Below are 23,148 nucleotides of genomic sequence, written 5' to 3'. Positions count from 1 at the left end.
AAATAGCAACCAAAACAGCTGACTACAGCTCTCCTGGTGCTCTTGCCTCTCAGCCCATTTCCTCCTTGAGTACCAGGTTGCATCCTCCTGTGCCTTGGCCACAGTACACACAGCTCACAGGCATGGTGGAGCAGGCACAGCCCAGGGACTGAGAGCAGGGCTTCTGGCACCAGGCTGATCTGGGTTTAGGTCTCTATTTTCATCATTTGGTCACTGAGTAATGTTAGAAAGTTACTGCTTTGTGCTTTGATTTCTTCCTCTGTAAAATGAGGATGTTTCTCACAAATTTACAGTATTATACCAGTAGTAAAATGAGATTTTGTGTGTGTGTGTGTGTGTGTGTGTGTGTGTCTTGGTGGAGTTCTCTCCCCAAATGTGTGTGTGTGTGTATGTATATGTGTATGTGTGTATGTGTATGTGTGTGTATGTATATGCATGTATGTATGTGCTTCTGTATGTATGTATGTTTATATATATACATATATAAGTATATATACATGAATATTCATATATATATATACATAGATAGATAGATAGATAGATAGATAGATAGATAGATAGATAGATAGATTGTGTGTGTGTGTGTGTGTGCTTAGCACTCTACAAACGTACCCATTATTATTATGCATAAAATACGAATAATACCAACCTAGTATGAAGGGCTCTCGGTCAAGAGGGGCCAGTGAGCGGTCCAGGGGAGGTTTTGTGCTTCTGTCTATTGATGGAGCAGGCACTATAGTATAAAAGGGTAAGGTCAGTTAAATAAAATGAAAGCATCTGGCTGGGGATTGGGAGGATGGGCTGGTGGGCAGAAAGCACCCTGTGCTTACACTTTGCTGTCTTGTTGTTTCCACTTCTGCTGGGCTCTTCGTGGTTGGGATGGGGTGGAGACAGTGGCTGCATGGAATTAAAAAAAAAATCCAAATGTTTAGAAGCTTTTCCACAACAGCTTCTTTTCGTCTTAGTGGCATTCTCTCCCCAGTAGCTGGATCCCTTTCCTTCATCTTCAGGTCTGATCCACAGTTAGCTGTCCCCTCTGTCAGCTGAGCTTCCGAGGTTGTGCCCCTCTGAACTTCCTCACTCTCTCATGCCCCAGGCCTTCAACACGGCAAAGGACCAGGCTGAAACTTCCCTACCAAGCCCTCCAAGGGTCTAGTCACATCAGAAGTGAGACATGAACCCCTGTGAAGCGCACATGACATGCCCTGCCCACCTTTTGAAGCCATTTTTATGTTCCTCTGATGCTCCACGGTCCCTGCATAAGGATCTCCTTACAGTTCTCACAAAACCCAAAGCTCACGCATCACCACGAACATCTCTGTGCCTGGTTTCCTCTGCCCGGGATGTCCCTTCTGCTTTCCCTATGACTGGCTCACCCTGTGCCCGCTCAGTGTCAGCTCTGTACCCTCTGTCATGTTACTCGGCCCCCTGCCTTCCTAAAGTACACACCTACATCTGTGTGCTTGTTTATATCAAAACGTTATAAGGGTCGGGGCATTGTGTGCTGTTCCATATTCTTCCTCCGGCAAAGTGAACACTGGTGTGAAGTAGCTGCCTAATCAATATCTGTCAAAGTGATGGGTAGATGTCAAAGTCTTCAGATTTCAAAAGCATTTCGCTTTTGAAATCTGAAGACACATTGGGCTCCACTTTAGCAACTGTAGTAAGAGCCAAAGTGTCAGAACTAGAAGAGGAGATTGCGGTATGAGGAGAGTCTTCGAAGATACTGAGACCTCACAGTAGCGAGGATCCCCTTCTCACAGATCACCCCCTCCTGCTGGCATCTCTGCTAAAGTGTCCTGGCTCCTTGCGGAAAGAGCACTTCGCCAGATACCGACTCCTTTAGACTGAGCTACATGTGAGCTCTATAGGAACTGGGCCATATGCTGAAACAAAAGGAAACGTGTGACTTAGTGCCACTGTTTCTCTCGTGGGCTTCGCGGTGTTGGAAATCCTGTGGTCAGAAGGCGGTCATCCCTGGAATTTCTTGATGTTGCCAGCAGGTGGCGCAGCGCTGTTTGCAGGAGGAGGTCTATCTTGGCAACACCGGAAGATGCCCGACCAGACTTGGCTCTCCCACAATTAAATAGGGGAGATAGCACAATGATATTGGAAGGGAGTATCTCATTATACACGCAGTTCGTATTGTTTACGGTGCCAAAAAATGCCAATAAACATTATGGCATACATAGAAACTGCTTATCACAAAGTTGAACCACTGAACAGAACGTGAGGGTGTGCATTTTCTCTTACAAACTTAGAATTAGGTAAAGATGCTCAGTTCCTTTTCTGTCTACTGGAAAAAAGAACTGTTATGGAAACAAAGCGGCCTGGAAGAAAGGGAGGAGGCTTACCGAGTGATTCCTGCCTGTTGGCAGGGGAGGGAGGGCAGGTTTTGGTCTCAGTGGGGGCACTGGAGGCTGCTGGGAGACCTTGCCAGTGGGAGGTCGGTCTGCGGAAACACAATGTTAAAAAGAAAGAAGAGCCGTTTAATTCCATCCGGGAGCCAGAGAAAGGCAGGATCTCTGAGTTCAAGGCCAGCCTGGCCTACAAAGCTAGTTCCAACACAACCAGGGTTGCACAGAGAGACCTTGTCTCAGAAAAACCAAACCAAACCAAACAAACAAAAACCAAGAAAGAAACAAGGAAGGAAGGGAGGGAGGGAGGGAGGGAGAGAGAAGAGAAGAGAAGAGAAGAGAAGAGAAGAGAAGAGAAGAGAAGAGAAGAGAAGAGAAGAGAAGAGAAGAGAAGAGAAGAGAAGAGAATTCAAGAGAAGAGAGAAGAGATAAAAATTTGAAGTGAGTGTTGTCTAATTCAGTTGTCTTCTAGAACATGTTATACCTGAGTGTGTAGCTTGAAGTGTCAGGAGCACCTGACCCTTCTCCTCCAGATCTCCATCAGTACCAGCATGAATCTGAGATAGTCAAACCCAGCCTGGGTCCTACAGGAGGCAGGAAGTCCTTGGTCCCTATCTGTCCCTCTCCTGCAGATTTGGTTTAACTCTTCTTACACATTGGAATAACTCCTATTGTCCCTCACACAAACAGGTACTATCTGAGACACTGCTACTCAAAGGAAGCCTCCACAGAATTACCCCAGTGAGTGTTTTCAGATACAATTCTACATGTGTAGATGTGCATATGCATGCAACATGATCCGTGTGCATGTATATGCACACATGCAAATACAGAGCACAAGTGTGTATGTTCAACATGCATGTGCACACATGTGTGCCAAGAAACATGAGTGTATGCCGACACTTAAGCATGCACAGAGACACGTGTGTGCGAGCCTGCATACATATGCTCACACTGCACACACAGCTGCTGGTCAGTTCTCTGCCACCCTCAGGAGTCCCTTATTCTGTTGCTTCCTTCCCTATACCAGTACTCTGAGCTGCTATGCTCTCCCACTTCCTCCTTCTCCTCCCTTAAAGGGAGGAGCTGGGCCCCAATTCTGTTACCAAACTAAGCAGCACAGGGCTTTGCCCTAGACAGACATGCTGTTCTGATTGCCACAGAACTGCCCAGAACCAGCTTGACAAGTTTGGAATTCCTTCCCCCTTCCCCCTTCGGCTGGGACAGCAGGAGGGCAAGGGCCTCTGTCTTCTTGTGCTTTGGAGCCTGGAGCTCTATCAGAGCCACAGAAACCCTAACATAACTGACTGTTAGTTTTGGGAAGATTGTGGAGGGAGTCTGGAAAGTCAAACTGGAAAGACCATTGAGTACTCTCTTGACCTTCCCGTTTGTCAGCCCTGTGAAGAATGTCATTTCCCTTCCAGAAGGAAAGGGCTCAGGCAAGGAGCAATGGTAAGCCTGGGATCCACACCACAGGCTGCCCTTCAGAACCTCCAATAGGCCATGTTCCTTGGGACCTCAGGGACTATGCGCTGTCGTTTCATGTGCATCAAATATTCCTCCCCTACCCGTCTCAGCGTCATTTAACCAACCCTTACTCAGTTGCAATACAGTATTTAACATCAGCCAAAGACTGTCGCTCAAATACCACATCCTGAAGGAACAAACATATTTATTACACTGGCCTAATGAAATGACAGGATACATTAGTTTAGTGTTGCTTCACCCACTAGACTAAGAGTGCTGAAGGATGAGGGTTATCACGCTCACTCTGTGTCTTTGTGACAGGTACCTAGAGACACACGCCAACTTGGTTTCCCTTTTCTGCTCCAGTTTTCTAAGTCTGGAACAGCCTTAATGTTGGCTGAAGTTCCCTGTCTGTTAGCTTTCATGTTCTATCCTTCAGTACTCAAAGTGAGGTGGTGGGGCGCAATCTGAAGCAGAGTATAGCACAGCTCCCAGGGTGAGATACACTGTTCCCTGGTTGCAGAGGAAGCCAAGTGTGCCTATGTTCATTTTCTGTCACCTCCTCCCTCTTGGTGGGTTCCAGCACATGGTGTCTGGCTCATAATAGGAGATGAGTAATATTTGTGACTTTGTGAATGAATGAATGAATGAATGAGGAAGAACATATGAGTATAGAACAGCAGGTAGATGAGGAACATCCTGAAAAGTCTGTCTCGTGGGAAAGGCAGAGCCAGTCTCTCTGAGTGTCCTCATATTTGTCGTGACCTTCTATAGATGACAGTGCCACATAACCGCCCTCTTCCCATCAAGCCTTTGTCCTCTGTTCTAGTATTAACCTAGAGAGGCAGTCTTCAGCCTCAAGCCACCAGTTTTTCGTAAGCTGAGTAGGAATCAGCACCCAGAGAAACTCAATGAGCAGCTTCTCCCAGGGCTGCAAGTTACCAAGAGGCCCTTACCGATGTACATGGAGTTGGTGTTGTGGAAAGAGTTGGGGGGCAGGATGGAGCTCTGCAGAGCCTCCTCGTTGTTGGAGGGTGGAGGCTCATAGTCAGCAGCATCGTCCACCAGGGCCTGTTCCTCCTCATTAGGGGACTCATAGTCACCATCGTCCTCCCCATCTGGATCATCATCATTGGGACTTTCATAGTCATCTTCCTGTCAACACAGTGGAGGGACAGGTGTCACAGGTTGTACAGGTGCCATAGGGCAGCATTTCCAAGACCCCAGCATTCTCCTAGCAGCTCTGTTTGCAGAGATTGGAAACCCATGCTTTGAGACAGAATTGAAGACTAGCCTCTGGGTGAGCATGGGAAGACTCAAGGGGAGCCTTGGCAGGGGTCCAGCTGCTGAAGCACAAACACATCTGGAGAAACTGGCTCTCTTGTTTCTTTTTCCCATTTAAAAAACAAAAACAAAACCAAAAAAAAAAAACCAGACTTTCCCTAAAACCATTTTCATTTGAATGAAGTACTTTCACTTACCAGAATCCTAATAAGACAAGGGACAATCTGTGCATGGTTTTTAAAAGACCTAGAGGTGGCCACTTACCAGAAAGACCACTTAGACTGAGAGTTGGGCAGCCTGGGACCCAGATCTGCCTCTACCTGATGAAGAGCTTTGTACAAGGCACATCCCTCCAGCTGTCTCCTCCATCACAGGATTCTTAGCCCCTGTTTAGCTGCGTGTGTGGTGACCATGTATAGTTTGATGAAAGGAGATGCATAGTCCATTGGACTCTGAAAGGTGTTGTCACTGCGACCCTTCCCATGTAAAATTGGTATGGGAGCCTTTCTGGTGTTAACACTTCATTCATGTCCCCTATGTGTTACTGATGGTGGCTTAACTCCATGACGAAAGTTACAGTAGCAAAGATTTCTAGGAAAGATAGTAGAAGGGAACGGATTGCTATTGGGTATGATAATGGTGATAAATGGTGTGGCCAGTAAGCTACAGCCCACCTCTGTATTCATCAGGGAGCTCACTCATTTGCTCACTGAATGTGGCTGCTTCTATGCCACAGAGGCAGAGCTGAGTAGTAGAGAGAGAAACCTCTGGCCTTCCAAAGCTGGAAATATTTACTTTGGCCCTTTCCTCGGCCCTGAAATGGGATGTTTCAATGCCTTGTTGGTGGGATGAGTTGCTCCTTTTCTAGCATTAAGATCAATGTAAAGCCACCCCAGCCATCGATATAAGGGTAATTTAGCCCAAGCCATACTCACAAAGGATGACCAGCCACCATCGTCTTCTTCGTGGCTTTCTGCAAAGGAGATAACACCACCATCAGTACCCAACAGAGAGTCAGAGCAGTTCTCCCTCCCAGTGTCCATCACAGGCCTTCACTCCTCCTTCTCCATGAATGGGGCCATCAACTGCTGTGTTGAGTACGATTTAGCCCACCAGAACTCATGTTTTAAATCATAATGTAAACGCATTGAGGGGTAATGGGATCGTTAAGAGATAATTAGGTCAAAGGAACCTCATGAATTGATTAGTAGAGACTTGGGTCTCTGGACTTGGGTCTTTCAAGACTGGAGTAAATATCACATCAGGACCTTGTGAGAGTTGATAACCTATTACAAGTACACTCTTGCTATTTCGGTCACTTGGACACATGCCTCTCACTATTCTCATGTTTTCCTATGTGGTGCTATTTGTAATGCAATCTAAGCCAGAAGTGTTAGAGCAACAGAAAACACACTGAGATGGCTGCTTACTATTGGCCATAGCATTTGTACCCAAAGATTTCATCCTACCAGAGAGCAGCAGCGGCACCTAATCTTTCTTGTCTCTATATAAAAGTCAACAAGGATTGTCTTCCCAGAATAAGACAAGGGGCCTTATTAATGTGGTGTCTTATTTAACAGGACTAGGAAGGGGCCAGGAACCCAAAACCCTAGATGTTTTGTGCAATTGAGCAATGGGAGACTGCCTGAAATACTCCGACACTGGCTCAGATGAGGTGCTCAAAGCCGAGTCTCTGCAGGATACCTCTAGAGTGGATTCTTCATCCTCTCAGAGGGACCCCAAACCCTTTCATGCCAAAGACCTGGCTGATGAGCTAATGAGTCATGTCCCACACACAGCACTCAAGGAGGCCAGAACTGAAGCACACATCACCTCCTAAAGCAATTGTCTCTCAACCCTGGTACCTTTACCTGTCTCCTCAAGAAACCGTGGAATCTGGGGTCTGCAAAAACAAAAAGCATCTCAGTAGCCTGTCAATCTAAGGGCATTCCCTTTCCCCAGGCTAGCCCTCTGCACCAATAGGGATCATGTCTCATTACCCAAGGCTTGTGTTCTTGCTGCTTTGCAACCAGCGTTTGGTTGTCCCCTCTCCCTCCCCATGCTGCCTCCCAGCTTCTAGAGACCACTAAAGCCACAATAGTGCCACAGAAAGATGCTTGTGACTGTTTAAAGATCTAGGGAATGTGCCCTTGATGTCCTGAACCTGGGGACAAAATGTTCATCGGAGAGGGGGAACTTCCTCTGTTTCTCATGACCCCCCCCCCCGAGACAGAGGGGACCACCACAGTGAGACAGTCGGGGCAAGACAAATGTTGCAGATTCTTTTAAAGTCTCAGTTGGTATTTTAATTTTTGAGTCCCCCCCCTACAGAGGTGCCTAGGCCAGAAGCTGCCCACTCACTTGCGTGTGAAAATGCTCCTTCTCTCTTCGTTCTTGTTGATATCTTGACTCAACTTACTGAGAAGTCTACAAGATAAAGACACACATGAAAAGAGAGAGCAGTCTCCTCCTGGCCTCCCCTTCCCTGGTCCACATGGTCTCTACCTTCATAGGCTCAACTTGACCAGTCTTCTTTATATCCATCCTCTACAAGCCAGTCTCACACCTTGCTCCCACCTAGCTAAAACTTACCATCTCTTTTTTTTTTCAGGACCTGACTCAATACCAATCACATCTCTTGCTCCCATGAAGCCTCTGTCATGTGCTGACCTATATCTACTGAGCCTTCAACATCTGGCTCTGAGATCTCCTGAAAATATGTTCAGCTTACACCTGCCTCCTCACTGCTCTGAAGATCTGGGCTCCTAAGGTATGCACACTGGAATTGTATCAGCCACTGTTCTGTGATTGTTCTTAAGTTACAGCTCACATGTCACAACCACTGTGGTCCCCTGAGCCTTGGCTGATCATTCTTGTGTAGATTGCTTACTTATAGTCATGATCAAACCATCTGCTAGACCCAGAGGCTCAGCTGCCCATGTGTATTTTTTTATTGCAACCTCCAATGGGCTGCTATTCATCCTGTTACTCCATCACACACACACACACACACACACACACACACACACACACACACACATACATTGTCCCTCTTTGTATCTACTTAGTAACGTGGTATGGTGGTCAATCTTGTTTATCAATTCAATTCGATTGAGAGACACCAAGGAAATTAGGACATGACAATCCCTATGTGTCTGTAAGAGTATTTCCAGAGATGATCAGATCATGAGAGCTTTAAACAAAGCAACAGCTTAACTCATATTAGGCAGGACAGAAAAACAAGGCAAGTTATGGAAATGTAGGAAAGGAACCCCTCACCCCGATCTGCTCAAAGACTCTCACCAGCTCAAGAAGTCAAGCACAATTGACATTTGCTGCAAAGGCATTCAGAGACATTTTATAGAGAAATATTTAAATGACAATATTAAGATAGTAACAAGTCATGCTATGTGTGCACAACCTTTCTCCTGTCCCAACTGAAAGCTGTACGTTTTCTCAGAATTTCACTAGAAGTTCCCCTGGCAGTGAAAGACATGCATGCCTTCATCCTTGCAGCCTTGTGGCTCATGGATTATTTTTATAATATTGTAATCATATGGAGCCATCTGGTAATTTCACTTATCAAAAAGATACAGATGGGGAGGGGGTGTCTGCTCTTAGTAATCATGCGAGCTGTAACTTGAGAGCAGCCAAGCAGGACTTTTGGGGATGGCTAAGATACTTAAGAGCTATTGTCCTTGAAGAAGCCCACACCACCCTCTCTGGATATCTTCTTCCTCTCTGGGCATCTTTTTATAGTAACCCCATATGTTTAAAACTATGCTAAATACTCTTTACATTTTTAATAAACCCAACTCTGCTTCGTTCTGGCTCATCTTGAAATTGTTTTCTGTAGTGAAGTCAAAGATGGCTTCACATGAGTGAAGGTCCCTGAAGAATAAGGGGATGCTTCAGGCTACTGGGGGCCTTGTGGTTTGTGTCTCATGCCGCATAGCCACAGACACATTTATGCATTTAGATTCTGAAGAGACTGTTGGGAGGAAGTAGAAATACAGAAGTGAGGGTCAAGTTGAAAGACGTTAGTTCCCAGAGACGTGCACTTAAGGAGGGTTTTCATGCCCAGTCTCTCCTGTCTCTTTCTGCATCCCAGCCACCATGCATCGAGGGAATGGCTTTGCTTCTCCTTCCCTTTCACAGTGATTCTCTGCCTCCCCACAGGCCCAGAAGCCAGCTAAAGCCAAAGAATCCAATGGAAACCTCTAAGGCCGTGAGCCAAAATAACTACTTCCTTTCAATTGTCTTGCTGAGGCATTTCATCACAGCCGTGAATAACTAAAGCACCCATAGGAATTTTTATAGAAAAACATTCCCCATAAAGGTACATACTAGCCCTAGTTTTGCCAAGGGAGAGTCTGCTTGAGTCACCCTGACCTTGAGCCCCAAGTTCAGTCAAAATAGCTAACTATACCATGTGCTCAGGCGCACCATACAGAACCAGCAAGTCCCCAAACACCAGCATAGGGAGAGCCTTGGCTTCCAGACTGTTTCTCAAGTAGGCCCTAGCAATCCTCAAAGCTCTAGAACCGAAAACTCCACATTGCAGACTCCAGGAGTAAGAGAAGGAACTTCAGAGCTCATCCTAATTATATTTTGTAGGAGATGACAGGGGCTCAAACAAAAGGAAGGATATTGTAGATTAGTGATGAACGCCACCTGTCTCCACAGCACACATACTAGCCCATCCTCTCTAGTTTCCAACTCAGTATTCTTTCAAGGTACCACACCCACACCCTTGTGCAATTCTCTCTGCATTGTCCTCTTCCTAGCTGTGATAGCTACACTCAATCTGTGTCCCTTCTGCTGGTTGGCAGCTCATGGAAACAAGTTAGCCTAGTGCAAATTGGCTAGATTAGCAAGGGCAGTCCTTAACAACCCCTAACATTTCTATTCCTTCCTCAGCTTCTAACTCACTGCTCAGGACTCTCCGATCTCAGAGGAGTGACAGGGCAGATGAACTTGAGCAGCTGAGCGACTCAAGAGAACAGACAAACAAGGCAATGGGAAGCCCTCCATAGGAACCCCATTGTTGGAACTTTAGACTTGAAGCACCATCTACAGCATTAGTTCTCAACCAGAGGGTTGAGGTCCCTTTGAGGGGTGGAATGACCCTTTCGTAGGGGCTGCCTAAGACCATTGGAAAACCCATGACAATTCATAACAGTAACAAAATTACAGCTATGAAGTAGCAACAAAAAAAATTTTATGGTTGGGGGGGTCACCACACATGAGGAACTGTATTAAAGGGTCACAACATTAGGAAGGGTGAGGACCGCCTGCTCTAGAGGGAAAAGCACTTGAAAGTTGAGGTAGGGCCGGGGTGGAAGGGGTAAAGTGGGACAGTGGGAAGGTGGGGGAGACATACAAGGGGCTTTCTAGTTTTCTCTAAACACAACATAAGGATGTGTGTAACATAATTATGGCCACATGTGACCTGGCAGTAGTTGTTTAGAGAAGATAGCAGACAGGCTAAAGGTCTCCTATATGATGGTTAGAGGAATGTCTGTCCTGCATCCTGCCAGGGTGGGTGGCAGCAGCTGCAGCAGCCACTTCTGTCCTGCCCTGTCACCTGCTTACTTTAATGCACGCACTGAAGCCCTTCTAAGTGCCAAGAACTCTGCTAGGCACTCAGAAAGTCCATCCCAGAACAACAAAAGAAGCTCTGCTCTTGGATTGTAGAGAGAAGCAGACAAGGGACCTGAGGAAATGGCTCAGTCAGTAAAGTGCTTGCTGCACAAGGCATGTGGACCTGTGGGATACCTTTGATCCCCATAACCATATAAAAACTAAGTGTGGCACAGTGCACTTGTAATCCCAGCACAGGGAAGGCAGAGACAGGAAGATCCATGAGATCCATGCAACAGCCAGCGGAGCCCCAGACTGTAATGAAAGACCCTGTTCTAACAAAGCAAGGTGAATTACTCCTGAAGAATGAAAGCTGAAGTCTTGTCTTTACACACATATCTCATACACACCTACATGCATATACACAAATAAATAAATAAATAAATAAATAAATAAGAGAAAGCTAGAACGTGTGTGTGTGTGTGTGTGTGTGTGTGTGTGTGTGTGTGTGTGTGTATGTGTGTGTGTGTGTGTGAGAGAGAGAGAGGGGGGGGGCAGGTAAAATAATGAATGATGTTTATTTGAGACAGCCTGCATAGTACATGCTGGCTTGAAATTTGAAATCTTCCTGTTTCGGCCTCTTGAGGGGTGAGATTAAAGGTGCATGCTACCACCTGGCTAATAATGAACTCTTACACAAATAATGTTCAAAGTAAGAGGGAACCACATCTGCTCATGTGATGGTGGGAAGTGCTTGAGCAGGAAGATAGTGGGCTTACAATTTAAAACTACCGGTACTCAACAAGTAGGTATCATTTGAGCAAGGGCCTGAGGAAGGTGGAACTGAGCCAGAACTCAATTCTCCTACCCCACAGAGCTTCGCTGGGCTTTAGCTGGCTCCCACATGCTTGGGACTCTTCAAAATGTCTCCTACTCTGTGCAGTGGCACTTCTCGCCAGTATCTCTCACAGCCAGGCAGGGGCTGCTGGGGCTCTAGCTGGAAAGGAAGGAAATGCTAAACCACAGGCCCCATGCAGAGCAGCAAAGAGCTGAGAAAGGCAGGAAGGTGCACTGTGCAGGAGGCAGCAAAGCCTAGGCCTCCCATGATGGCTGCAAAGAGCTTCTGAGAAGCCTTCCTAAACTGTGGGGACCCCCTCACCCAGGTGGGGGGCAGACAGGGTGGGGGCAAAGGGAAGCAGGTAGACTGTTGAGTTGTTTTGCTAGCCAGAGGGCAGGGAAGTGGCTGTCAGCTTTGCCCAGACCTACCAAGTTGCACCCCACCCCCAGTGGATCAAATGACAGTGAATGGCAGAGATGACACAGCCTCTCTCTCTCTGCACAAACCCCTAGCCCTCTCTCTCCAACCTGGGAAGGAGGAAGAGAAGGCTGGGGATCCACACAGTAGTTCCTTCTGCTTTCCCTCATCTGAGAGTGGCGCTGGCCCTGGGAAGAGACTGAGCCTCTCAAAGGAAGTCAAACCACATAGTGACCTAGGTCCCAGCCGAAAAGTATCTCTAACTTGCTGCATGACTGGGCCAGACTTCATTGTCATAGTCAGTCTGTCTCTCCAAGTGATGTATAAGGAACAGAAGCCTCAGGTCTGAGATTCTGACTATAATGTCCTATCCCAAGGCCAGCATCTTCTATGTGTCTTCAGGAAAGCATTTTCTATGCAAATATCAAAGATTTTTGTTTATTTGTTCGTTTGTTTGTTTTAATCTTTCTTGTTAGTAGGTTACATTTGACAACTTGACTTCCTGCACATCAGGATCACCTATGCACCTGTCACATAAGTCCCCAGGCCTCCCCCAGGGTCTGCAGAATCTCACAGTGACTGGGGACTAACTCCTACAAACCCGTGGCAGTTCTAATGATCAGAAAGTCTTGCAGAGTAACACCTGTCACTCTTGATTCCAGTGGAGATTGTTATTCACAAAAAGGCAGAGAAGAGGAAAGAAGAGAAGGAAGTTTGTAATTATGAAAGGAGTAAGGTTGGAGAGTGGAGTGAAAGAGACTCCAGGGCCTCATCGAACTGAATCTGCCCCCAGCTCTTCTCCATAGTCCGAGAGTCCGTTCTAGTATCAACTTCACTAACTGTATTCCACTTGTGAACCTTGAGCCAAATGTGCTGATCACTCAGGAAGAAAGAAATGCAAAGGGAAGAGAGATAAAGCAGGAGAGAGAGAGAGAGAGAGAGAGAGAGAGAGAGAGAGAGAGAGAGAGAGAGAGAGAGACAGAGAGACAGAGAGACAGAGACAGAGAGACAGAGAGACAGAGACAGAGAGAGACAGAGAAACAGAGACAAAGAAACAGAGACAGAGTGTGCATCAGAGCACGGCACACACGTTAGGCCTTGTCTAACACAAATTTAAGTTCTGCTGCCTCAGTTGCACCATATGTCTAGTAGCCATATGTCATAGCTTGACCGGTAAAACTGCTTCCTACTCCCATTTTGGTTGGCATGCTTCCTTGGAAGGCTAATATCTTGCCTGGATGTCTCTCCAGTACATCATACCCCAAGGCCCAGGACAGGGTAGACATGCACACCTGCCTGGAGCGGCACTTGTCAGGGTGTCTTCTTCTACCTTGGCCTCAGCCCTCCTCCAAGAACTCCAGCACCATTATGGCCTCTGCTTCCAATTTCATCCTTCTCTAAGGAAACTAAGTGCTCTCTACCTTAAAATTCCTTCCTTTTTGAACCAAGAGGCAAATCTTCCAAATCATTCCTTAGCCAGAGAAGAGTCACATCTGTCTGATGACTCAGGAAGGGCCTCTCATGGCCTCTTAGATCTCAGGGGAATACCATATGTAGATGAAAAAAATCCCAGGGAGCAACATGGCCTCCCGACTCTCTAGATGAGCTTCCTGCCTACCGTCTACCTGGATCTCCCAGCCATTTGCATGGCAAGCACAGGTAGTTAGCTCTGTCTGTGAAACTCCTGGCAACTTGGAGTCAGTGTCCACGTGCAGCTGAGCCCTTAAGTAGAGTTTCCTGGACTTAACATTGGAGGAAAAAATCTGGCAGTTGAGATGAAGCACTCTTCATTGGGAAGGATGTTAAGGGTCTGGGCACTTGGAATGGGATTAGCCAGTGGATGGTAGAGGGAAGATGCATGCTGGGGGGGGGGGGGCAGGGTGTTCAAATTAATAATTGCTTCTGTGTTGCTGGGGGCTGATTATTTACTTGTAGGTAAACAATGTTCTTTCCTCTTCTGAGGATTCCTCTCTGCTCCTTCCCCAATGCCTTCTCTTCCTTGGGTATAGAGATAAGCACTCCGCAGATGAGATAGAAGGCAGTTTCTGCTAATAGGAAGCCTGCAGCTTATCAGGAGTGACGTGTGAACAGTGGGCTCTGTACTGCTCCCCTGCTGGATCTAATCACAGTCACGGTATGTGGTGGATATAGTGAATGTTAATGATAGGCATCAGCTCACACCTATCTTCTGCCTGCACCGCCCATACGGATGCCCCACCTCACATCTCGGGTGGGCTCAGCCTAGGCTCTTGTAAGATCCCTTCATCATTAAAATAGTCAGGGTGTCTGTTTTGATACTAACCATGTCCTGAGAGAATGCCTGTATTTGTAGAAAGAGAATTTCATTACAGAATCGACCTTTGTAATAAAATCTGCTTAACTTTGTTTGTTTGTTTTTCTTACAAAAGATTATAGAGTTCATTTTGTCTTGGCTTCCTACCCCCGGGGCACGGGCCTTGCCCTAAACTGTGGTTAATACACCCAGTGAGACTCCATTGAAGAAAACTGCTTTCTGCCTTGCTGTCAACTGCAGTTGGTTTTAAGGTTGGGATGGGGTGGGAACCTGGGTCTACTTTCTCTACTCTGTGCTGGGACCCTGTCTGGCTTGAACTTGTGCAGGATTTGAGCATGCTGCCGTAGTCTCTGAGTCCTTATGCGTATCAGCCCTCTTCTATCTGGAAGACACTGTTTCCTTAGAATCAACCGATACTTGGAGTCACCTCTGACTCTTACAATCTTTTTACTCCCTTTTCCAAATAGCTTCCTGAGCCGTGGGGGAAGTGGTTGGATGAAGGCATCCCATTTAGGACTCGGTGTGTCAAAGTCTCTGACTCTCCATGCATTGACCAGTTATGGCTCTCCATTTAACTCTGGTATTTTAGGTTGTTGGGAAGGACACAAAACCATCCAGAGACATGTGATCTTATTTTGATTTTGTATGTGTCTGCAATCTCTTTTTTGCCCTTAAGGACAATCATCAAGACAAATCAATCTCTGTAGAAGGTGGTGGAATAGTAATTATTAAATATCTATATTATAAGGACATAGTCAAGGAATTTACGTTACCTTAATCTTCCTCTTTCCCTGACAACTACTACTTTGTCCTTCTACAGATGGGGAAACTGAGGCTCACACTATTTGAGTGGCTTTACTGTAGGAGGCAGGAGGTAAATTAAGCTCTAGAATCAATCCCTCTCACCCCATAGACTGCCCTGGATATTCTCTAACCCTTGCTTTCTAGCAAAACCAAAACCAAAAACTAGTGAAAACTGGAAAGTGTTCCTAGGAAGGTTTTACATAAAAGACAAACTTATACTTATTTGGTGGATTTGATTGTTTGTTTTAGTTTGTTTTATTTCCCCAATATTTCTTCTAATTTTCCTACTGACCCTTTGAGGTTAGTACCATTATTATCCCTAGTTTACAAAGAAGAAACAGAGGCTCAGAGAGCCAAGGCAGTGTGCCCAGAGTCCTTACAGTCTCTTGCTAGTATGAGGATGCCCACATCTAACTTGCTCCCACACTTTCCACTGATTCTTTTCTAAGTTATCTTTTATACCTCCTTGGACAGACCTGAGACATAAGTTTTCCTTACTGTTCTTCTTGTTACATTCCCTTCATGGCCTCTTACAGAGGCTCACAGGGCCTTTATAAATTGTGAACGGAACATACCAACTAGTCATATCAGCCTCTATGTTTTCCTCTGACCTGCTGCACACACTCCAGACAGACATAGGAGAAGTTTCAATGGATATCCTATCCCCTGTACATTAACAATATGCTTCCTTCTAGAATGATCCACAGTCACCTTTCTGTCACTTCTACTTAACTTCCTTCCCCTCTTTCACTTTTTTTCCCTTTTTGGCAACAGGGTTTCATATAGCCCAGGCTCGCTTCTAACTCATCTTCTGTTGCTATAGCTGGCTCGAACTCCTAACCCTTCTGCTCTTGTCTCCAATTACTGGGATTACAGGCATACACTACTATGTCTGGCTATGATTGGACCATTCTATGCTTTTCCCATTAGGCTATAAGCACAACATGTGAAGGATCTGTCCTTTTTTTCTTTGCAGTCTCACATTGACAAGTCTTGAGACACCGCAGGCACCTTGCTAAATAAATGAAGCATTCACAGAGTAATCATTTGTATAGGAACCGAGAGATGGAACTCAAATGTCCTCAAAGGACCAAATATATATTTACAGGGAAAGCATTTCTAACACTTGGCATCCTTGCACAAAGGGTGACCCACATTAGCAGCAGGTGCCATCTCATTCCTCCTGAGAGATGTTCTCCAACAGTTGCTGTAGAGAGGGCCAGCATTTGTTGAGCTCTCTCAGAATTTGTGTGTCTGGAAAAGTCCTGTTTTACCTGCACTTGACAGCTGTTGGACAATACACATTTACCGAGCACCCACTGCCCACCAGGCACAGTCCTAATGATGAGCAACTGCAGTAGACACCAGAGCACAATACCAAAGCCGTCTCCATTCCCATAGCTCCCTTCCAATCACTCCTGTCCTTTGACCAAAGGCAGACATTTTTGGAGGCCTCCAACCTTCTCAGGAATCCCACAGACAAGTAATTATTAAGACATATTTTTTCAATTTTTTTTCAATAGCAGGAAGTATCGTGAATACTATATCAATGCAAGCTGGTTAAGGTTTCTGCCTTTCTTTCTGAAATAACTTGTCACTAGGAACTCATCTTGAGACTTTCTCCTTTTAGTGCTTAAAGGATCTTCTAGGTGACATTGTTTCTGACTGAGCCCCATCCTCCATCGTCATAGTCCCGCCTCAGAGTTCGATGTGCTTCCTCTCCTCTGACTACTCGGTTGATTTTTCTCCTCACTGGTTATCGCTAGCTAGTCAGTTGTTTGGGTGGAAATTCAATGATAATGCATCACAGAGCAGCAGTCCATCTGTTTCTTGGGACTTGGGGTTTTGTGATGCCTCTTGAATCCGAGGACTTGACTTTTATCCAACTCTGGAATTTCTTGGCTACTATCTCCTCCTGTATTTAATTCTGCCTCTCCTCTCCTCAGCAGGCACATCTTTTGAGAACCTTAGTTCTGCACACTCAGCTGGTTGAAGTGGCTCTACAGTTGCCAGATGCTCTGCCCACTTCCAGCAGTGGAGAGCAAACCCAACGTTTTGTGACTGCTAGACCAGCACTCCAGCCCCGAGCCGTTCCCCTCCCAACACCCCCACCCACCCACCCCTGCTCCCTGATAGTTTTTGGCTTTGTGACACTTCTTCCTCCCTTTGATTTTGGAGAATTTCTCTTGCTCTGGGTTCATGGTCCATGACTCATCTTTTTAGTTGTTATCAACTTGATACACACTAGAGATACCAGAGAAGAGGGAACTTCACCTGAGAAACTGTCTCCATGAAAGAATATGGGGCATTTTCTTGGTTGCTTATTAATGGAGGGGATACATCACACTGAGGACAGTAGTCTGGGTTGTATAGATAACATACCAGAATGGGAGGCCTAGGAGCAGGTTGATAAGCAAATTTTTTTTTTGTTCCTCAGAGGTCTCTACTTCAGTTCCTGTATCCAAGTTCCTGCTTTGAGTTCCTTCCTTGGCTTGCTGAATGATAGACTGTGATCTTCCAGTTTCTCCTAGTTGCTATTGGTTATAATGTTGATGACATCAACATGGAAGTAACTAGGGCGCTGACATGTGATTCTGCAAAACCTAGTTTCTGGTGAAACTACAGCAGTTTATCCATCATCTCAAATACTTTGATCTCTTGAAGTTCTGCACAGATCTGACTTTGAATTCACGGAGCCCAGCTACGGTGCTCCTTTCCAATAGTTCCAGCTATCTGGGACAGCTAAAACATGCTTGTTTCCCTTCACTGTCTTATTTTCCTGTTTATTTCCGTCCTTGATACTGATTCGATGCTACGCATTGTTTTTGTTTAATCGTGGATACTTTTGCATAATCGAGCTTTATTTGAAGATGTAATAAAGTTGCTTGGGAGCAGTCTGCAACCCCTCTGCCTTGTTTTTAAGATTCACTTAACTGAGGTTTTTAGAAGAGGTTTTAGATTGCCTGACAGTTCTTCATTTTGGAGGCAAGGCCTTTCTGTGCACTCTTCTCGGTGACAGAATCTGGCCATCCTGGGACCTGGCTGGTGGAAATGGGCACCATTTTCAACCCTTTGGTTCCTGTTACCTTTCTGATTGGATAGGTTTTTAGGTCAGACACAGGTCTCCTGCTATGCATAGGCTGACCAGCATCCTACCAGACAGGGATCCTGGGAATTTTTCCCTAACTCTTTCTACCCAGCTTTCTCCTCTCAGGCACATGGTTAATGGACTCTCACCCCCTGTAGTCTCAGCCCTGCCTTCTCAACTTGGGGATCCATCAGGCCCAGTCTCCTGCTCTCTTTGCCCCGTAGGAGTTGCTGCTGGGTTTTTGTGGTGAGAACTAAGTTGCTAAGAACGAATCCCCCTTCAAGCACAGGCAACAGATTTGCCTGAGCACTGTCATAATAGAATATGGACCTCAAATTATACTTACTTTCCATTTGTTTTTAGAGAAAAAAATTCTGTGAAATCTTTGATGACTTCAAAACACAGAATGAGCAAAGCCTAAAGTGTCTGAGGGCCAAGTCCGTGGCCAGCAACTCTGACTCTCATGTGCCTGGCTAAGTCTGTGGCCAACTCTGACTCTCGTATGCCTGACTTTTATCAAGAACCTGGTTCATGTTTAAAGTGTCAACTTATGTGCTCGTGGAAATGCATATGTAGCCTCTATATAAAGTTGTCTCCCAGCAGATATGCCTGAAGATGTAGGTAGTACTAAGCCTAATATAAAGGGGTGATTCTGCCTATACAGGAATTCTTATGATAAAGACCAGTTTATAAACTGGACACAGTAGGAGATTAACAACAGTTAACAAAATGGAGCCAATGTTACATTCTGTAAAATAAAAGCTATGTGAAAGATTCTCTCTCTCTCTCTCTCTCTCTCTCTCTCTCTCTCTCTCTCTCTCTCTCCATATTTTTATTCTACTGTGTTTTCAGGTGCAGTGAATCATGGGTAATGGTAACCATGGGAAGCAAAACCACAAATGAAGAGAGACTAGTATAGTAGTCACCAGGTACCCATAGCTACAGAAATATGCCTGGTGGCCTGGTAGAACTGGGTTAACCTAAACTGATTAACCTAAACTGAACCAGCCACATGTACTTAGAAAAAACTCTAGGGGATCTAACAAAGGTTGGTAGCTGTACGGGTGAACCCTTAAGGCTTTCATTCCTTCACTCTTGTGGACAAAGGAGACCCAGGAGCCAGGCTAAGTGTGTCCTCATGTTTGAACTTCCCTGGACTTCCTACTTTCTTGGGGTGCTTCCTTTTTATCATTATTTACCCCAAGGCCCTTAGAACACTAGAGATTATCCAAAGTGTAGATGTTTCAAACCCATAGCATCAAGTAGGACAAACTCATGGTCAGCTTTATACTGATTTTCATAGTGTTTAGAAACATTTGAGTCAATATTTTAAAATCAGGAGAAAATTTGAACTCATGTTTCCAGCTAAATTTTGATCAATTTGAAGACAGGCCATCATCAGGTCCACAGTGGCCAAAGCTGATTGGCTGCTGTGCTCTCAGGATAGACCAGGTGATATCTGATTTTCCGTGGCCAGCACTACTTCCCGCTGTTTCACCAGCAATCAACCTTTGTGTCAGTTATCTTTAAAATCGTAATTCCATATCTTTATTTTGGTGCAAAAAAAATATTTCTCTGGAGACACTTGTATTCAAGGATAACAAAAACAAAGGACTCAAAGGGGATTTGTGTTTGCAACCTGTCTTACTTTGTACACTGCCTGGCCTCTATACTTGAGCGTGTGAGGCTTTTGCCAGGACAATGAAGAATCCATGACATGAAACGCGTACTGCTACATCCCATTTCAGTACCCAGAGTAGACATTAATAATCGATTATGGCTCCTTTTCCTCAACATTCTTCTTAACGCTACACCATGAGCAGCTAGTCAAAGAAGTCAATATTGACAGACGAAATAATGCCATTATTTACGGGTCCACATTCATTTACTAACCAGGAACCAGAGGTTATCTTAAACCAATGCGTCAATGAAGATGCTGTGAGGAGCTAGAGAGATGATCAGCAGCTAAGACTATGAGACCGTGAAAAGCAGCCTGTTTTCTAGTCAAGCTAGGTTCAAACCCCGGAGACCCAACATTAATTTGCAAGGGATGGAAGGCCCGTTTGCTATGCTCCTAGACATAGGTTCCTGACATGAGGACCCAGCTCCATGATTCTGTGGCAAACACTCACTTAGGCTGTCTGGACTCCACTCCCCACAGTTTCCTGGCAATAGCCAGGTATGCTTCTCTCCACAGTTACCTGGCAGCAACAAGGTAACCCAGTCCACTATAAAAGGGGCTGCTTGGCCCCTCCTCTCTCTCTTGTCTCTCCTCTCTCTTTCAAGCTCTTGCTCTTACTCTCACCTTCCGCCCTCCTTCTTCCCTCCTCTTCTCCCCTCTCTCCACGTGGCCATGGCTGCCCTCTACTTCTCTACTCTTCTCCCCCTCTCTGCCTCTCTACAATAAACACCTTGAAACCATGGACCATCTCTGCTCATTGAGATCCGCAGTGCTGGAGCAATTGAGCAGGCTTCCCTCTAAGGAGCAGTACATCTAACCTCCCGCCGGAGGCCTTCCTGTGCTCTAGCCACAGCAGCCAGCCAGTCCAAGCCACCTGCCTAGCTAGCAGCCTGAGCTAGCCAGACTCCTGAGGTAACCTGCTAGAGCTCTCCCCCTACCCTCCCTTTGGCTCCCGGGCCAGAGTCCGCCCAAGGGTCTGTTCTCAGCTCTTCCATGACACCCAGCGGGTCTGGGATGTCAGAGAGAGAGAACCTGTCATCCCTAGCCCTGTGTGTCCCAGGAACCCCAAAACCGGCTCTTCTGCAGTACCCAACGGTCTGTGGTGCCAGAGAGTTGGAGCCAAGACTGTGCCTTCCCCTCCCCGGAGCAGGGTTCTGCAGGGTCCTGCAGCAGTCTCCCCGAGCTCTGGTGGGACTCGGGTCTCTCCCATCCCTTTATTTCCCCATGCTTGGCACCCCACATATAACCATGTGTTGCTCATACAGAGGTCCCGAGTTCTGTTGCCAACACCCACATCAGCTGCTTCACAACTGCCGGTTACTCTAGCTCCTGGGACTCTGAGCCATCCTTCTGGTCTCCCCGTGCATCTTTACTCAACTCACACATACACACACACACACACCCTCATGAAAGCACACAAACACATCATTTTTAAATAAAACAAATCTTCTCAAAGATGCCACAATGAAACCATAGGCTTTCTTGACTTTGGTACTGTGTTCATAGGCCCAAGCTACCCCATCAAAAAGACAGGAAGTGAAACATAGTGTTGAAGTTCATGTTGGGTAAAGAAAGCATCCAACCACTAGCAACCCTGGATCTGTTACTTCCTTCTTCTAACTCATTACTTGACTCCTCTTCCCCAGACCCTCCCTTTGTCCTCGACCTCCCTACCTGCTTTACCATGACAAATCACACGGATACACGCCTGACTCACTTTCCCCTGTACAGGTTCTTATTTCAACCTGCTCCCATCCTGCTGCCCACCAGGAGGATATACTCACGGCATCCTCAGCTTAGGGAACTTCTGAATGTCATTTTCTGTCAGGTTCTGAAAAGAAGACACACAGGGCAGGCATGTTAAAACAACACAGGCAGGGCCCTGATCACGTGGGTTAGAGGGAATGACAGAGCCGTGGTGGCCATGGTAACCCACTTGGATTTGCTTCTTCAAGGAGAACCTTGAAATAATTGGAATCTGTGCAAAATTTTTCTGAATTACAGAGAGGACTTTAATAAACACACATGAGGAAAATCTGTGAAACTAAACAGATTTTTTTCATGGGCAAAAATTTGCAACGTCCCCATAGTTCAGATCCCCAGTCAGTCGTGCATGGGAAGGGAGCAGTTAGGGTCTAGTGTCGTTAAAGGAAGTGGGGCTGAGGTGTCTTGGCAAAGTGCTTGTTGAAGCATCCGGCTCATCCCTTATTAACCTGTGGTACATTTTCTGACCAAGCTCCTGTCAGGCTGCCTGAGTTATAGAGGAAGGATGAAGGGAACAGCCATATACGTGGAAAGCAGAAAACCAAAACTGTTTTCAGAGGGTGGCACAATGAGTTGAAGTCACCTCGGGGTTTTCCAGAGGGACATTCCGGAAGTAAATGAGAGGGGAATACAATGGAAGAGTTGAGGTCAAGACCAAGGAGAAGGTGCACATGGTCACAGCTGGGCAGAAGAAGAGGATGTTGGGAAACCAAGGCTTCTAGACCGTGGAAAGCAGCTGGGAGAGAAGATGGGAGATATTGAAACAGGCTTAGAGTTTTGCTGTGTGATGTAACTTCCTCCTCTCCTTGCAAAACCCTCCAGCAATCCTGAGTTCATCTTTATTGGGGTATAATTTGTAGATTTTAGAAGCATGATGATATGCTGAGTTCAGAAAAGGGATTCTGAGAGAAGACAGCTACAAACCAGATCCCTGGTAGGGAGGCAAGGTCCCCTGTCCCCAGACAGGGTCGCTTATCTCACAATGTTTTTGTTTTGGCTTTTTTTTCTGTTGTCCTTACCATCAGAACCTCAATTTGGTACAGGGCAGAAAATGTATTTGTGCAAAGCATTTAACTCTCCAGGTTACCTTGGTGATGGTGGAGTCACATGACTCACTTGTGGCCAGTAAGATGAAATCTGCAGTTTCCTGGTTGAGACCTCCAGAATAGTGCTTATTTTCCATTGTTTTCATACAGACGGGGAATAAGGACACATTCACCAAGCACCACAAACTTTTTACTCTCTGCCTTCCCCCTCTTCCTCTGGCCTATCAGATACACTCGGTACCTACAGGTGGAGAGGCCAGCTTGGAGTGATTAGCTCAACCCCCCCCCCCCAGGCTCTCCATAGGCTGAATGGAGCCTATGTTCAGGACTCCTCCAGAAGTCTCTCAGCCTTCAGACTTGTACATTTCTTATTACTTGAGAAAGACCACATCCCTTCCCAGTTAACCGGCCAAGTACTCCTTTTCTTACACCTTTCCAAAGTCCAGCTTAGTTCATATTTATCACCAGCAAAATCTCCTTAGTGTTAGATAAAAGTGGTATTAAGACAGGTTTGATGAGTCTACTA

General features: G+C 46.0%; 1 protein-coding gene and 1 long non-coding RNA gene across 2 annotated transcripts in view; one reads left to right on the top strand and one right to left on the bottom strand.

Annotated features, from left to right (window-relative positions):
- The window catches only part of 4930469K13Rik (RIKEN cDNA 4930469K13 gene), a 124,594-nt gene that overhangs the window by 22,606 nt on the left and 78,840 nt on the right, over positions 1–23,148 (top strand). Inside the window, exon 4 of the long non-coding RNA NR_155520.1 lies at positions 7,720–7,878. This is a non-coding gene — a long non-coding RNA (RIKEN cDNA 4930469K13 gene). The remainder of the gene's footprint in view (positions 1–7,719; positions 7,879–23,148) is intronic.
- Positions 1–23,148, bottom strand: part of Lcp2 (lymphocyte cytosolic protein 2) — a 45,354-nt gene that overhangs the window by 16,333 nt on the left and 5,873 nt on the right. Inside the window, exons 3-10 of the mRNA NM_010696.4 lie at positions 21,597–21,643; positions 7,470–7,535; positions 6,980–7,011; positions 6,044–6,081; positions 4,781–4,979; positions 2,355–2,452; positions 831–897; positions 650–733 (exon numbers count right to left, since the gene is read on the bottom strand). Of these exons, the coding sequence (NP_034826.2) occupies positions 650–733; positions 831–897; positions 2,355–2,452; positions 4,781–4,979; positions 6,044–6,081; positions 6,980–7,011; positions 7,470–7,535; positions 21,597–21,643 (631 nt within the window). The remainder of the gene's footprint in view (positions 1–649; positions 734–830; positions 898–2,354; positions 2,453–4,780; positions 4,980–6,043; positions 6,082–6,979; positions 7,012–7,469; positions 7,536–21,596; positions 21,644–23,148) is intronic.

This window comes from Mus musculus, chromosome 11 (assembly GCF_000001635.26).
Source record: "Mus musculus strain C57BL/6J chromosome 11, GRCm38.p6 C57BL/6J".
Classification (NCBI taxonomy): domain Eukaryota; kingdom Metazoa; phylum Chordata; class Mammalia; order Rodentia; family Muridae; genus Mus; species Mus musculus.
Note: the sequence above shows the minus strand (reverse complement) of the source record. Positions and strands in the feature narration are given on the sequence as shown.